At 51.7% G+C, this 17,042-nt stretch overlaps 1 protein-coding gene across 2 annotated transcripts in view; it reads right to left on the bottom strand.

Annotated features, from left to right (window-relative positions):
* The window catches only part of CCM2 (CCM2 scaffold protein), a 31,523-nt gene extending 14,849 nt beyond the window's left edge, over positions 1-16,674 (bottom strand). Inside the window, exon 1 of one of the 2 annotated variants that reach the window (XM_061365956.1) lies at positions 16,387-16,674. Coding sequence is in view for 1 of the 2 variants with exons in the window: in XM_061365948.1 (XP_061221932.1) it covers positions 16,387-16,416 (30 nt within the window). In the remaining variant the exon portion in view is untranslated. The remainder of the gene's footprint in view (positions 1-16,386) is intronic. The other variant, XM_061365948.1, reaches the window with a different exon arrangement.
* Between the last annotated feature and the right edge of the window lie 368 nt (positions 16,675-17,042).

Genomic DNA, 17,042 nt, shown 5'->3' on the forward strand with positions numbered 1-17,042 from the left:
GGAGAATGCCCTTCCTTGACCTGCTGGTCACGCTGCTGGTGATGCAGTCCAGGACATGGTTGGCTGCTGGGCCCAAGCACACACTGCCGGGTCATGGTGAGCTTCTCATGGGTCCCCTTTCTAGCCCTGACAGCTTTCCTCCAACCCAGCCAGCAGACAGATCTTCTCTGAGATCATTCTGGCTGCTCAGAGAGCCTCTAGATCCTACCATCCTGCCCAGCAGCCTTCTGGTGGGACAATCTCCAGGTCCTCACATGGCTCCACATGACCTGACTTCATCTGCCTGGCCCTGGTACCTCTTGCTGCTCCTCATCTCCCTGCAGGCCGACATGAAGCTGACCTCAGTGGCATCAGAGTAAAACAATAAAAAAAAATCCCTATTTCACGCAGATTTGACATCACTGCGTTTGATTCAAAGCCACTCCTCAGCCAAACACATCATCAAATACAAGTGATGGACAAACAAACTCTTCCTAAAACCAGTGAGCCTGGCACCCGAGTGCAGCTTCAAAAACACAAAGAGGGTGGCAGCTCGAGATGAAAGGCAACGGCTACACAAAGCCCACTTACAAAGCAAGGCTCAGCTCTGTGTTTTCACATCTGGGACCGCCCTACCAGCTAAGCCAGGCTCCAGCCTCCCTGACAGGATTTTCCTCTAAGGCAAGAGGAAAGGAATTTTCCCCGGCTATTTTTAGCAGAGCCTTGTTCCTCCTGCCGGAGAGATTCCTAAGGCCTGGCTCGGGCCTCCACCCACAGCTTTCATCCCTGGATTCACAGCTGAGCTGATGCATCTGGAAGAGGCCAGAGGCAGAGACACACAGGAGGCTCGCCCTTACGCAGCCTCGCAGGCTGCAGTGGAGCCTCAGGGCTGAGAATGAGAGGGAAGGGCATCAACACAGCCACCGGCTAAGCCCTCCTCTAGGAGCAGCACACCTCTCAAAGCAGTACAGGAGCTCACAGGCTTGATTTGATCTCTTGCTGCCCCCCTCCCTAATTCCATGAATCTGCCTCTGCAGGACTGGACAGAATTTAACCCAGCTGACAGAGGTGAGGTTTAGATGAGATGTGAGCAAGAAGCTCTTCCCTGTGAGGGTGGTGAGGCCCTGGCACAGGTTGCCCAGAGAAGCTGTGGCTGCCCCATCCCTGGCAGTGTTCAAGGCCAGGTTGGACTGGGCTTGGAGGAGCCTGGTCTGGTGGAATGTGTCTCTGCCCGTTGCAGGGGGGTGGAATTACACGAGCTTTAAGGTCCCTTCAAACCCAAGCCAACCTGTGATTGTATGATTTTGTGATCCTTGATTTTCCCAAAACATTTCTATCCACAGTATCAGGACTAAAAGATTTTGAACACACGCCTTATTTTTAAGTTCAAACATTTATTTCACATCCCTAAGGTTTTTTTCTATCCAAAACTAAACCTCCAGAGTTTTCTGCTTAAGCCCAGCCTTTAGAGTCACACTGAAGATGGAGCTTCTCACAAACAAATCCCTAAGGAGATAGCTGCCATTTGTCCATCCCCACAGCATCCAAAGGTTTTCCAGCATCAGAAGCTGATCCAGGAGGTCTCTCCCACCATTTTGGTGCCTCCCTCAGCTGTGCCAGTCCAGGTCCTGGGAACAGCAGGAAGTGGCATGACAAGCATAGTCTCAAAGGGGTGGTTGTACAGCAAAGCACTGACTGATGCTGATGGACCTCTGCAGGTTGTTTATGTGGAGTTCCCAGGACCCTGCCAGCTGCAGGGAGGATTTTAAGGAGGGGAGACCACACTTCCCAGTCCAGCTGCCTCTTCAAACCTTGGAAGCAGATGTGGAAGGCCACCCACACAGAAAAAGATCAATATTCTGGGTCCAGGAGGTGGATGGGCATCCCAGGGAGAGCAGGCAGCAGGGTACTGGCAAACAGACACCAGCTCAGGCAGTCACAGGTAAGGGGAGGTTCTGGCTTGCTGATGTTCGTCACATGAGATCATGCATGTCATGAAGAGGGAAGGGAACAGAAGGCAAAGGAGAGGAGGAGGAGCAGCCATGGGAATGTCTAAGCACAGCTGGGCCCCAGCTGGAGGCTTGTCCTCCAGCACAGCCACTTGAACTTCATTTTTCAGGAGATTATTCCCATTCTTTGCATACTGAAAGAAGAAAGGTGAAACACCCAGAGATGCAATTACATAGTTTATGGCTGTCTGCTGGGAGGATGCTTTCACAAGGAAACACCCTTTGCATTGACTCAGTGTAGACATAAACTCCCAGGCAGGTTTTTGTCTAGACTGTCAAGTAAGGAATCTGGGATGTTTCTGGCAGTAAGAAACAAAGTCTGGGTTGTTTTAGTGTGTTCTTTGGGATGTGCTGCTATTCATTTCCATTGGTCGAAGGAGCCAAAATCCCTACACTGAGAATGTGTGTGTGCAGCTTATGCACCTTGAAGCTTTTCTTTCCTTCTCCAGACACAGACTGTACTGGGAGCACAGAGGGACCCTTTCCATAAAAACCAGGGATGTAAAGTGGTGCCAGCTCCTTCAGGAGTCCTTAGAAGAAAGGTGGTTTATACTGTCTCACTGTGCAGCTTGTGGTGTCCAAGGTCACGTGTGATTTACAACATGCAAGAGAATAAAGGAGCCGCGTGGGTAACTTGCCTTTGTGTCCCACAGCTCAGGGATGACTGTCCAAGCTATTTAAGACACACTAGAACTGTCTCCTCTCAAACTCAGTCTCCCCCTGTGCACAAAGACCTCTTCACCGGTGTTTTCCATGAACAAAGCCAGCTGAAGACGTGGTGTCACTGGTTTCCATGTCGTCATCATCAAGCACCAGTCCTAGGCAAACCCTGCAAGGAACACTTCCCAAGGTGACATCCAGCTCCCTGAGGCAACTGCTCCTCTAAATCCAGCACTGTTCCAGCTTCAAGTGTGACTCCAGCTTTATTCTTCCAGAATAAAGTCTTCCAGAAACAGCCTGGCTGGACCTACACAAGGCAGACAGAGCTCATCTGCCTTGGGTGGAAGCATCATTCATTTCCAGCAGTAAAAGAAAACAAAGAAAACCCTTTATGGGATGGTAGGTCACTAATGCAGCAACTCACCACCACCAGCTCTTCATGTTAGCTCAGCCGGGCTCTGGAGATTTTCCATATTTCCTGCCTCATGTGCAAGCTGCTCTCAAAGGAGACTTCACACCTCAAATTAAACCAGGAAAGGTGGCCATTTCCTGCTTTTAATCAAGAAATCACTTTAGGTTATTAACCTAAGAAGGTTACAAAACAAAAGCAGGGAAGCCCAGACATTCACTCAACCCCATGTCCACATCCAGCAGCACAAAGTGCACTGTCGGAGTTGATTTTTAGAGCTTAGTGTACTTGCTTTGGTTAAGAAAAGTCTGCTTGGCAAACTCCTAGTGCACAGACACAAGAAGGGTGTGGTATAGCTAGCTTCTAGCTAGGTAAACACAAAAAGGTACTTTGGGAGACAAGGAGAAGCTGGTGACCAAGTCTGCAGATGCACACAAGTTCGGTAAGACTAAGCAAAGAATTTGAAGGACTTCATGGAAACACTGCTTCTAAGTATCTCTTCGGAATGGTATTAAAGCTACTAGAACAGGAAAAAGACAAGCAGAATTTTATACAAGTCAAATTAAATTTGCAGAAATGCTTCCAGAATTCTCTGCTCTCTCTTTTCAAGATCTGGGCTTATCATATATTCCCTACATCCTCAGCTGGCTGGGATCTGGTGCAGTCCCAGCACATGGGATTAGCCATCCACCAAGCACAGACACAGAAAGTGCTGCCAGCACCAACTCCCAAAGCTGTTTTGAAATGAAGCAGACAGAAGCTACACAAGGGAAACAAGACAACAGCTCAGGGACACGACTGTATATTTCCAGAGGGTAGGTGACAAGGCAAGGGGGTGCTGCCCCAGAGCTTCCCCCTATGATACAGCAGCACATATAGCTGCCAGAGTGGAGAATGGAAGCAAAACAAGCCAGCATGGAGCAAAAATTGGGAGTTTTTCATGCTGAAATTAAGCTTGGCAGGCTCAGGAAGGACCCATGCAGGCTGGCAGGTGGGAAGCAGGGAGGTGCAAGATGAGAAACCAGAGCAAGAGCCTTGGCCTGACTGCTGGCACAGACCTGAAAACTCCCTTCAACTGCATCCGCTGCAGTTCCCCTCTGGAGGAGCAGGATCAGGCGGCTGTCTCCAGCCGAGGTGAGGCAATACCTTGCCTTAAAGGATGCCGATGGTTCAGGCTTCCCAACCTCAGGCACACATGTAAGACACTTGCCACGGGCAGAGTCCAAAGCCTGGAATTTCACCACCACTCAGGCTGGCTCCTGACATTTCCTCTGTTAGGAGCCAATTTCTTGAGAATATTTGTTTACTTAACATTATGCCAAGACTTGGATAAACCCAGTGATTTAGGAATCCTTTTACCATTGGTATTCCTGCCCAGAAGAACTCAAAGGCAGAGGAGGAAGTCTGAGCTCTCATTACGCACTGGCGGGTCAGTCAGGCTCTGACCTTTGTGCTCCGGTTTCAGCTTGGCAGTTCTCTTGGTTTCCATAAATCCTTTCACTGCTTTCCTGACAAAGTTAATTTATTTCAGAGTTATTTTTATTTATTCACAGTGCTCTCTCCACTGTAAGCACAGAGGCTGAGCCACCCATGACAACAGCTACCTCCAACCTGGAAGGTTTCCAGACCTCACTTTTTGCCCACTTCAGCCACCCAGAACAAGAGGAAAGCACATGAGCTCCCCTTATGCTACAGAGCATAATTAATCCCATTTATTTCAGCCCCTAGTTCTGCTTTTACCTGCCCTTAAGGCACCAAAAGGCAGTGACACCACGATGGCCAGTGCTGCTCTCCAGTGGCTTTACCTTCCCTGCAGAGCTGATGCAGTGAGTTTTGGTTGTCCTACCTTGCCCCCTGAGAAAATCTTGAGTGTTTTAAAAGTATGGCATCAAAATCAAGGCAGGAACCAGCTGTAGTATGAGATCAGAAATGTGAAATAAGTTGGAAATCCATATGTCAGACTCCCCACAGTCCCTGTGGCGTCCCTCACCTGGGTTTGGGCTGGTTCTACAGGCACCAGGTCTCCCAGCTCCTGGGGAGGAAAGGAGGAAAGGGCGACCCAACAGCTCAGCCTGGAGAAATCAGCTGTGTCTAAAGCTAAGTGTAGAGTCTAACTCTCCTTCCATCTCACATCAGAAATGGAAACGCAAGTTGTGCAACTAGACCACCCTCCAGCTTCTCCTTCATCCAAATCTCCTGCTTTAAATCCCATTCCTGGCTCACCCCACCAAATGGTTCTAAAGCTCTGCCAGGCTCTTGGAGGGGATCTGCCAAGCTGTACGGACCATGGCTGCAGCGCAACTTGTGATGCCACCGGCCTGTCATCACCTCTCTCCTCACACCTTCCACTGCCAAGCTGCTCACTGAGCTCTACCTCCTCAGTTGGAAGCTCATTCCCCACTGGAGTTATCACTCCAAACACAGGCATGCCACAGCATGGAAACACAGCAACCAGGTACCGTTCTCAGACTTGGAGGTGAAAATCATGAAGCTTCTTTGGAAAGAAGAGAAACAGAACAAAGTCATCCAAAACCTAATGAACAGAGGGCTGAAGCACTTCTGCTATGGAGACAGGCTGAGAGAGATGGATGTGTTCAGCCTGCAGAAGAGAAGGCTCCAGGGAGATCTTAGAGCAGCTTCCAGTGCCTAAAGGAGCCAACATGAAAGCTGCAGAGGGGCTTTTGGCAAGGGCAGGTAGGGACAGGACAAGGGGGAATGGCTTTAAACTGACAGAGGGGAGATTGAGATGAGATCTGAGGAAGAAGTTTTTCCTTGTGAGGGTGGTGAGGCCCTGGCACAGGTTGCCCAGAGAAGCTGTGGCTGCCCCATCCCTGGCAGTGTTCAAGGCCAGGTTGGACTGGGCTTGGAGAAGCCTGGTCTAGTGGAATGTGTCTCTGCCCGTTGCAGGGGGTTGGAATTATATGAGCTTTAAGGTCCCTTCCAACCCAATGCGATTCTACAATACACCAGGAGAACCGGGCTCTGCTGTGTGCCATTGGTCCACACGGATGAGTCTCTGACTAAACACCCCACAGGGCAAAGCTTCATATCTACCAGTACAGCTGGTAAGCCCCTGTGAAACAAGGCAGCAGATGGGAAACATGGAAACTGCTCAAGTTCAGAGAGTCTCTGGACTAAACAGACACAGTCTTGTCTCAGAGTGCTACTCCTGCATGACTTCAGCCTTTCCCCAGCATAGAAACAGGCTGCCCCTCTGAAAGAGAAAACATTTTCTGCTTTCTGGATGTTACACCCAAATGAGGGAGGCAGAGGCTTAAATGAGGGTTGCAGGATCAGGGATCCCTCATGCTTTTACCTGGGGCTAGAACCAGACCTCTGTGGGGTCACAGCTTCCATCATGGGAAGCTTTACAGAGTTCAAGTTACACTTCTTCAAGCTGATATTATTACTTCAGCCAGAATTCTGTGTGAGCAATGCAGTCTGAGGAAGCTTTAGCTTTGTCTGCCATTCTCTAACCAAACAGCAAAGCAAGTATTTACCCAATTACATGGTAGAGTTATTCTGTACCGAGCAAAACCCACAACAGTAAAACTATTTGGACACAGGGACACGAGCCCAGCAAAATATCTGTGTTGCATTAAGCTGCCGAATCTGTCCTTCCCCATGCCGGCCTCTGCAGCAAAGCAGCAGTCTGGGGTACCGTGAAGGTTCCTAAAGGCTGAAGGTCCTACATGGGACCATTCACTTCCATGGTTGTGAAGACTCAACCCCCAGTAAGTGCCCCCTTGCATGGTGCCATGGCCACTTCTTGCCCTGGAAGAACCCCCCCACAGAGATGACCTCAGCAATGCCCTTGCCACCAGCCCAACTCCAGGCTCAAAACCTGTAGGAGACACAACCAGGATATGCATCGAGGTGAAAAGTAATAGGGGTGGAGACACCTTGACATCAAGCAGCACCAGTGAGGATGCTTTACTTCTGCTTCCCACAAGTACCCACAAGAAGACAACGTGTTCAAGCTCCATGTGAGCATCAAGCAGGGCTTCCGGAAGAGCTGTATCCCCAAGCCTCACAGAAGACACCTCACCATCACCCTGGCACTCTATTTGGGCGAGTATTTCTGCACATCCTTGCAGGTGAAAGCAAATATAAACCAAACACACCCCCAGGAGTTGTGGGAAGCCAGAGCAGCCAAGGCGGAGCATCTGATTACACCAGTCCCAGCCAGCTGGAAGGTATTCCCTATGGCTGGAAATCAGGACACACTGTGACTCTGAAGCAGAGCTTTGTCCTCCCCAGTGCCTCCCAGCTCAGGGAACTTGCTTCCAGTCACAGTTGCTATTCACATCCTGGTGCCAGCTGACACAAGGGAGAGGAAGAGGGAGGATGTGCTGGGAGCTGCTGCTGAGGCAGAAACATCAGGATCATAGACTCCCAGAATGGTTTGGGTTGGAAAGGACCTTCAAGCTCATTCAGTTCCAACGCCCTGCCATGGGCAGGGACACCCTCCATTAGACCAGGTTGCTTCAAGCTCTGTCCAACCTGGCCTTGAACACTGCCAGGGATGGGGCAGCCACAGCTTCTCTGGGCACCCTGTGCCAGGGCCTCACCACCCTCACAGGGAAGAACTCTTTCCTCACATCCCATCTAAATCTCCCCTCTGTCAGTTTAAAGCCATTCCCCCTTGTCCTGTCCCTACCTTCCCACATCAGAAGAACATTTCAGGTTTGCCTGCAGCCAAGCAGAAGCAGAACCCAGGTGGTACCCGGAAGGAGGCAGGCAGCATACTTTCCGTCTCACCTACCTTCCCACTCTTCCCTGCTTCCACCCAGGAAGATACCATGTTTCTTGGTATTACCCTCCTGATATCAAGCTCTGATGCACCAATGCCATAGGGACGGAGGAACACTGGGAAAACCAGGAAAGTGCGTGAAGTGGGGGTAACCAGAGGCCTAGAGGAGCCTCCCTCAGCCTGGACAAGCAGCAGCCCCCTCGAAGTCAGCATGGTGGATGTATTTATAATGCTGACAGAAGTGACCAGCTCTTTGCTTGTCCCACTTTGAGATCCAGGAAGCAATGCTATCCAGAGTGGGAGGAGTCCACAGATGAAGGAGCCATACAGCTGCAAGCACCATGCCACAGAGAACCTGCCATTGGACAGGGTGGGAGCCTGGTGTGGGAAGCAGCCTGTGAACCTCAAAAGTCGGCTACAGAAATGGCACTGGTTTGGTACATTCACAATCTGAGGAGGGAAGATAACTGGGAATACATCCCTGTTCCCAGGCACCACACTGATGCCTGCTGGCAGCCCTCACTTGTTTCAGGGACAGCCTCCCCTATCTCAAGGCAGGCCCTCTTATCTAGTAACTGCCTGCCAGAGGAAAGGGCTGTCCTGCTCTTACTACAGCACAGCCCAGGGAGTGTGGGCAGCTGGATGGGCAGAAGACAAGCTCCAGAGCCAGTGCCAAGGACAGGGCAGGAGCGAGGGTGGAGGAGAGCAGGGCTACCACTCCCAGCAGCCTCCTCACCACAGGTCACTGCCCTCAGCCACAAAAACACTAAGCATCCTGCAGTCAGGGTCAAGCACCGGGTCTCAAGTGGCCTCTTAAATTTCCAGGATCCCTATTTTGGGAACCTGAGGGAAGGTATTCTCCCCCATAATCAACTCAGACAGACATATACTCCACCCCTGAAGTCCTGCATCCAGCTCTGGGGCCCAAACAGAAGGACATGGAGCTGTTAGAGCAAGTCTAGAGGAAGCAACAAAGATGCTCTGAAGACTGAAGCACCTCTGCTATGGAGACAGGCTGAGAGAGCTGGGCTTGTTCAGCCTGCAGAAGAGAAGGCTCTGGGGAGACCTTAGAGCAGCTTCCAGTGCCTAAAGGGGCCAATAAGAAAGGTGCAGAGGGGCTTTTGACAAGGGCAGGTAGGGACAGGACAAGGGGGAATGGCTTTAAACTGACAGAGGGGAGATTGAGATGGGATCTAAGGAAGGAGTTCTTCCCTGTGAGGGTGGTGAAGCCCTGGCACAGGTTGCCCAGAGAAGCTGTGGCTGCCCCATCCCTGGCAGTGTTCAAGGCCAGGTTGGACAGGGCTTGGAGCAACCTGGTCTGGTGGAAGGTGTCCCTGCCTGTGGCATGGGGTTGGAACTGGATGGGCTTTAAGGTCCCTTCCAACACAAACTACTCTGGAATACTATGATTTCAGGCCCATTTCCTCCCTGCTCCACCCCTGAGGCCTGGAACCACAGTATACCACCACAGCCACACAACTATCATACACAAGGGATGATCCCATGTATCACCAGAGTCCCAAAGTTATCCAGATACAAGCAGCTTCCTAAGGACAGCACTGCCATGAAGCCCTCCTGCAGCACTTGGACCCTCAGCGTAAGCTCCTCCTGAGTAAGCACCATGCAAAGGGCACTCCAAACCAACCCATACCCACAGCTTCATGCCCACCAATGGCCACTCTCAGTCCTTCAGCCAGGAGGTGTACACCTCAGACCAGGAGACATGCTGCTGGGGATGTCTCATGCCACAGTTCATAGAATCCTACAATCCCAGGTTGGAAGGGACTCAAAGATCTGGTCCAACTTTCTAGGCAAAGCACTACCTACGCTAGACGGCCCAGCACCCTGTCCAGCCAACTCATGTGTCCAGCACTGAGGAGTCACCGCTTCCCTGGTGAGATTATTCCAGTAGCTTATTGTTCCCAAGGTGAAAAATTTTCCTCTTGTGTCCAACCAAAATCTCCCCAGGATGCCATCACTCTTCTCCATGTGATTCCTCTTAAAAAGGAAGTCTCCACCTTCTTTGTAACTGTAATTTGAGAACAATAATTAAACTTAATTTTTTTAATAGCTTTAAAAACTGTTCCTTGCCACAAGCTGTGTGTCACCACAAGGTCCACCAGAACCATCCAAACCTTCCCACCAAGCAGCCAAGGTTCAGCAGCACCAAGATGCCACCATATAGCATGGGGCACAAGACCTGCCCTATTTGAGGCCAGCACACCAGAGGGGCATCTCTCCTGCCCTTCCCCTTTTCACCAGCTTTTATCCCACATTTCCCCCTCTCTGGACTTCAAGCCTACCCCCAATGTGATCCCACCTCCATTCAGCCTCTGCTCCTCCTACTCCGTAAGGCAGTTTTGGCTTCCTCCAGAGGAAGGAGGAAGCACGAAGAACAGAAAAAGAGCACTTCCCTGCACACTGTTAACTGGGCCAAAGCCAGCAAGGACACGATTGTCCCGCCAAGCCCCAAAGCAAGCCAAGAACTGGCACTTCAAAGGAGAGCAGCTGCTAAAACTCAGTCTAGCGGGTGGCTGGCTTCTTCACAAAGCCTTGGATGATGAGACAGATCTTGAAGCTAAAAGCCCATTTCCCAACCCAGAGGCCATCCCTTCAGAGGGAGCAGGGACATCAGATTTACTCTTTATCGAGCTGCTCAGCACAGACAGACATGTTTAAGTGTGATTAGGGAAATGTTGAGTTGCACTTGGGAGTTCTCACAAGCTTTGTCTGGAAGAGCGCTGGGGCTTGTAAGCGGAACTGCTAAAGTTTAATGGGATAAGCAGCAGAATCCCAAGGGATTTCAGAGCACTGTATCCGGATCTTCGGTTGTTCTCACCTACACACGGGGCTCACACAACATAGTGCAGGAGAGATATCTTAGCCGTTTCAGAAGAGTCTGTTGTCTGAAAACATCAGCTCAGGTGCACAGTAAGTGATGTCCCAGCTATAGAGAAGGACCAGAGAACACTCTCCAAGCAGGAGAGCCAAGGATAGCCTCGTAAGAGGTGTTCTGGCTGAGCTCAGCCAGCTCTGTGGCAGCCAAAGTGGCTGGGGACTTCGGAAAGCAGAGAGCAGGAAGGGCAGCACCTCAATCAGCAATTCCTAACCATCTGTCCCCAGTACAGGAGTCCTGTGTGCTTAGAGGCTTTGTAAGAGAATCTCACAGCTGGATCCCAGCTGTACTTCAAACCACCTTACCTGAATCAGCAAACACATAAAGCTAAGTCTGTCAGCGAGGAGAGCTCAGAAGCTGGGCTCCTGTTTTACAAACAGGAGGCTCCCACCACACCAGCCCCATGCTGCAAGAGGCAGCAGTCTGCAGCATGCCAACTTACCCCCAGCACCCCAGTGGCAATGCCTGCATGCCCAACTACACCAGGACAATGGATGAGGGCAGCCAGGCTTACCCTTGCCAAGCCCTTCAAGGACTGAAGCCATTACCCCTCCCTCCACAGGTTCCCAACCACTGGGACAGGGCACCAACCCTATTCACTCACAAGAAGATGCCTGGACAGCTTCTGCTGCGTTTTCACCTTAAGTCACAGGAGGCTAGGGACAAGCAAACCACCAGGAGCAGAGCAGGTGACAGTGCTCATTGCACACACCTCCTAGGACTCCAAACTCTACAGTTATCCTGGAAGCAGGTCTTCAGGTTAGAGCTGGGACTTCTGCACAGGAACAGAGCTCAGAGAAAGGGGCTAAAAGTCTCACATCACACCCTCTGCATCGTGGCATCAGAGCAAGGCATGAAGTGATCAAGCAGCCACCATGCCAGAAGGCAGTAGCTGGAGCTTTATCACAGGGAACCACAGCCCAACTGATAAATTTACTCATCCCAAAATGGCTGGGGATCAGGTCAGGGCTGCTGCATCAAGGTGTGAGACTGAATAGAGCAGGGGGTGACAGGCAGCATACTGGAATGAGTGCCACATGGCTTGGTCCACCTTGAAGTACAGCCCTGAGCTCACAACCAACTCAGTGCAGGGCGCAAGTGCATGCAGGTCCTTTCACTAGCCTAAAAATCAAGCTAAACAATACACACAGTGTATTAGTTACATCAACACAACTACAGGCTGGGGGATACTGGACTGAGAGCAGCCCTGAGGAGGGGGGGACTTGGGGGTGTTGGTCAACGAGAAGCTCACCATAACCCAGCAGTGTGTGCTTGCAGCCCAGAAACCAACTGTGTCCTGGGCTGCATCACCAGAAGCATGACCAGCAGGCTGAAGTAGAGGATTCTCCCCATGTGCTCTTGTGAAAGCCCCCCACAGTCCCGTATCCAGCTTTGGAGCCCCTTTTTACAAGGGCATGTAGTGACAGGACAAGGGGAATGGCTTCTAGCTGACAGAAGGGAGATAGAGATGAGATCTGAGGAAGTTCTTCCATGTGAGAGTGATGAGGCGCTGGCACAGGTTGCCCAGAGAAGCTGTGGCTGCTCCATCCACAGCAGTGTTCAAGGCCAGGTTGGATGGGGTTGGGAGCAACCTGGTCTTAGTAGAAAGTGCCCCTGCCTTGCAGAGGGGATGGAACTGCATGAGCTTTAGGGTTCCTTCTGACCCAAAATATGCTGTGATTCTACGGTATAATTTTATGGTTTAAGTGACTAAATAAGTGAAGAATCATTCATACAAGAATCATTCCTGTGGCAATGGAGTCTCAGACAGGAACACAGGCACAGGGTTTGTCAACACCCAGCAGTTATTCTGGCATGAACAAACTGGATAGCTGGGATAACAAAGGAAGCTCAAGCGACTTCTCCTGCAAGCAGAAAATCCCACCAAGCTGTGATTCAAGTCAATACCTGAACCCCTCAATATCTTTTATATTAATGCTGAGTACTTGCCCTGCACCATCCAGCTTCAAGAAGCAGCTGTTTCACAGTTTCAGCTATTTACTTCCCCCTCCTCAGAAGCTTCTCAGCTTTCCATACCCCTCCGCACACCCCAGTGTGGAACATGACCCTGCAGCCCAAGTCCTCCAGCATGGGGTGAAGCATACTCCAGAGTAACAAGCACAGTTTTGGCAGACATTTCCCAATGATCTGCACATGAAGGAATTGCTGGACCGGCCAACATCCTTTACATTAACCAGCAGTTAAAAGCCACAAGGAATTTGGTGCTGCAGATCAAGATCAGCTTTACAAGGAAGAGCCGGCAACTGCTGGAAAAGGCAAACTGAGCCAACAGCAGAGATATGGGGCACACCTGTGCAGGAAAACGAAGGAATTCTAGGCTAACATCTAACATTGCCCAGAGAATTACTTCAGGAAAGACAGGGAAGCAGTCTGCAGTGGATCACCTGCGGCAGCCTAGCAGCTATTGTATGGATTGGAAATGTTGTAAGAGCCTGCACAATGGAGGCCAGCAGGAAAATCGTCTCTACAGGCAAATAACCAGGGTAGCCAAGAAATCATAAAATCACAGAACGGCTTGAGTTGAATGGGACATTAAAGTTCACAGAGTTCCAACCCCCTGCCACAGGCAGGGACACCTTCCACCAGACCAGGTTGCTCCAAGCCCCATCCAACCTGGCCTTGAATACTGCCAGGGATGGGGCAGCCACAGCTTCTCTGGGCAACCTGTGCCAGGGCCTTACCACCCTCGCAGGGAAGAATTTCCTCAGATCTCATGTAAATCTCCTCTCTGGCAGCTTAAAGCAATTAAAATGTGCCTCCACCCTCCCTCCACCCCTTCTCTTTCCAGGAAGGAGCATGCCAGGAACATCCATCCTCACTCAAAGCAGGAGACCAACTGCTCTCCAGCTACAAGCAGGTTCCCATAGCCCAGCTCACTTCACTGTCAAGCACCATGAAAGCCACACAGCCCAACTAGAGCCAACACACTCTGAATCAATCCATCCTTCCTCCCAGTATTAGTGAGGAACAGGTGTTTTATTCCTAACCTGTTTAAGAGACATCTCTCAACAACAGCTAAAAGCAGGCTGGGATGTGCTCCATTCTGCCCCTGCTGTGTTCTGACTGGGGTAAGGTCCTTGGTGGGAGCCACCAGGAGCAAGCTCCTGGCAGGATTTCCAGGGCTTCAGTTTAATGAGCACAAGCTTTGCCTAAAGCTGGAGGTCACCCCAAAGCAGGGCTGGGATTTTCTCCCTAGTCCTGACCAAACCTGCCTTCCTACCCCTTCAGAGCAATACCGAAGGAACTCAGATTCCCTGTTTCAGCCTGCTGCTGGCAGAGGGATGGGTACCTGCCATCTAGAATGATCCAGAGCTTGTAAAAAAAATGGGAAGAAGAGTTCCTCCCTGCACTTGGCAACTGCTGTGGCACAGCAGATGAATCTGCCCATCTCCATAGCACCTGCTCCATCTCTGTGATGAAAATCTTTCACCAAAGCAGCTACATAAGCCCACAGAGATGCCACCACTGTGTGACACCGAGCTCCCCAGCTGCAGCCCCACTCCTGTGGATCACAGTGAGCTCCTCATCCATAGGGATCACCTATCACACAGCAGGGAAACAGCACTGGGGGACTGGAGCTCCCAGATCTGGGGCTACCAGTACATGACAGACCACAACATGCTGGAGCAGGCCCAGGAAAAGGGCATCAGGTCAACCCCTGACCTTACTAATGTGGGGTGAACATATTAGTAGAACAGGTTACCCAGAGAATTCACGGAGTCTTCATCCCCAAGAGGACACAGTCTGCTCCCAGCAGGAGGCTGGGTTAGGCCATCTCCACAGGTCCCTGCCACCTCAGCTGTCTTGAGGATCTGCAACCACAGGAGCTGGCTACCTCTTCTCACGCTAAGAGATACCAGACAGCAGTACAAAGATCCCAGATTACTCCAGCTGGCATAACAGCACTCTATCTCCAGGCACAAAAGCAAGCAAAATTCCTGGAAAATATGATTTTCTAAGGCAACTTCCCACACACACAATTTTTTCCCCAAGCAGCAGAAAACATTTCTCAGTAGAGATGAGTTGATTCCACTTGTACAAGGTTATCACATCTTGCCTGCATATTCTAGGTGGGCACTGCTCCTAGCCCTGCAGACACTGCCCACCACAAGTATCAGGTATTTGCTTATATCTACAGCTACTCTACAACTACCTGCAGCCCCAGAAGTGAGCATTCTTCCTGTAGTCCTGCATCCAGCGCTCAGGCTGTCACACCTCTGCTATGGAAACAGGCTGAGAGAGCTGGGCTTGTTCAGCCTGGAAAAGAGAAGGCTCAAGAGACACCTTAGAGCAGACTCCAGTGCCTAAAGGGGCCAACAAGAAAGCTGGAGAGGGACTTTTGACAAAGGCAGGTAGGGATAGGACAAGGGGGAATGGCTTTAAACTGACAGAGGGGAGAGAGAGGGATGATTTAGATGACATCTGAGGCAGAAGTTCTTCCCTGTGAGGGTGGTGAGGCCCTGGCACAGGTTGCCCAGAGAAGCTGTGGCTGCCCCATCCCTGGCAGTGTTCAAGGCCAGGTTGAACAGGGTTTGGAGCAATCTGTTCTAGTGGAAGGTGTTCCTGCCCATGGCAGGGGGTGGAACTGGACGAGCTTTGAGGTACCTTCCAACCCAAACCATTTTGTGATATTATGAGTTCTTAAAAGCAGGACTGTGACACATCCAGAGAAATAATTTCTCTTCCACCTGCACTGCTGATCCTTCCACCCCACATACAGGTGTGGTTCAACTTCCCAGATGCGGCTCTGAGAAACTTGTGTGGTAACTCCAGAATAAAAACCCAAACCAGACAACAAACCCACATTCAGTATTTCTCATTCTGCGAGTATCCTGATCACCTCGAACCAGAGTTCCAGCAGGAGACTCTGCTGCCACCTTCTGAGATCGCCGTTACTGCAGGTACCCCCAAAACAACTAAAGATAGCTCTTTCCTCCTTCCTTTATGTCACCAAACCATGGGACAGGTTGTTTTTAAAAAGGAGCCACCCCCACCCCAGGGAGCAAGCATCCCAGCCTCAATCTTTAGCTCCTTTACCTCCCCCACACGATGTAAAAATAGGTTTAAACAAGAGAAACTGGAGCAGCCCGGGTACAGCCAACGCAGCTGGAGCTTGATGAGCTCTGAGGAGCCTGCAGCACAGTAGCTTTGACTGTAGTTGACTCAATTTAGGTATGCTCGTGTATGCAGCCCAGCCGGTTTAGCACACAGTTAGTAGCCAAAACAACCCAGTGCTGTTACAGAACAGTGTTTAAGGCTTGTCTTTAGCTTCCAACCTCATTTGCCGCCTGAAAAGCACCCGACTCAGCCGCTGATCAATGCAGAGAAACCATAGCAACATGCCTCCTAAGCCGTAAATTTACATGGAGAGGAATTTTAGTGAGGGAAGCGAAGCCCCAGCCCTCAGGGAAGTCACACCTACTGGGAGATGGTCATCTCGGACAAGTCCACACCTGAAGCCACCACAGGGATGGGAAAAGGCCAAGAGGGGCTCCAGCCGCACCTAGGTGGGCTTTCCGACACAGCTGGCCACAAGTCGTGGGCCACAGAGGACCCAAGGGGCTGGGGGGGGTGAGAGGTCCCAGGGGTGAGGAGGTGCCCCTCTGCCTCCAGAGCGGCCTCACAACCCTAAGGCGCCCCAGGGGCGGCCCTCTCTCACCTTTTTGCCTTTCTTGCTCTCCTCCTCCATGTCTCCGGCGGCGGCGGCCCCGGCCCCCCAGGGGGCATCCCCGCAGCGGCCGTGCTCGCTCGACCTCGGTGCGCAGCGGGGCCCAGGTGACCGGGCTCACTGCCTGGCAGCGACCACAGAGGCCGCCAGAGGCCCGGCTTCCGCTCCCAGCTGCGGCCCGCCCGGAATCACCTCAGCGCCACCAACAACTTTTCAATCCTGCCGCCATCTTGGGCGGCGGCTTCCCGGCGTGCACCACGCCCCGCCCTCCGCGGGGAGGACTGACGTCAGTCCTCCCCGGGCCCGCGAATGGGGGAGGCAGAGATGCTCCGCAGGAGGCTAAGCCCCGCCTACCAGCGCAAGCCCCGCCCCCCACTGGAACCACAGTAGTTATGGGAGCGTAGGCCCCGCCCATGTGTATGGCCACGCCCATTCTGAGGCCTAGCTCCGCCCCAGACCAGTCCGCCCTACGGAGACGCTCCAGGAGGTCGAACCCTCGGCCAGGGCGGGTGGCGCCGTTTCCGGCCTCTTTCCGCTGCGGCGGCTGCAGCGAGGAGGTGGCTCTGGGCGCTAGGCTCAACAGTGATTGCCGCTTTTCTGCGCATGCGCTGACGCCTGCGGCGCTCCCTCCCTGCCAGGTGGCGCTG

This window comes from Neopsephotus bourkii, unplaced genomic scaffold (genome assembly GCF_033783945.1).
Source record: "Neopsephotus bourkii isolate Nb327-2 ecotype Australia unplaced genomic scaffold, CSIRO-AGI_Nbou_v1 NB_122, whole genome shotgun sequence".
NCBI classification, from domain to species: Eukaryota; Metazoa; Chordata; class Aves; order Psittaciformes; family Psittacidae; genus Neopsephotus; species Neopsephotus bourkii.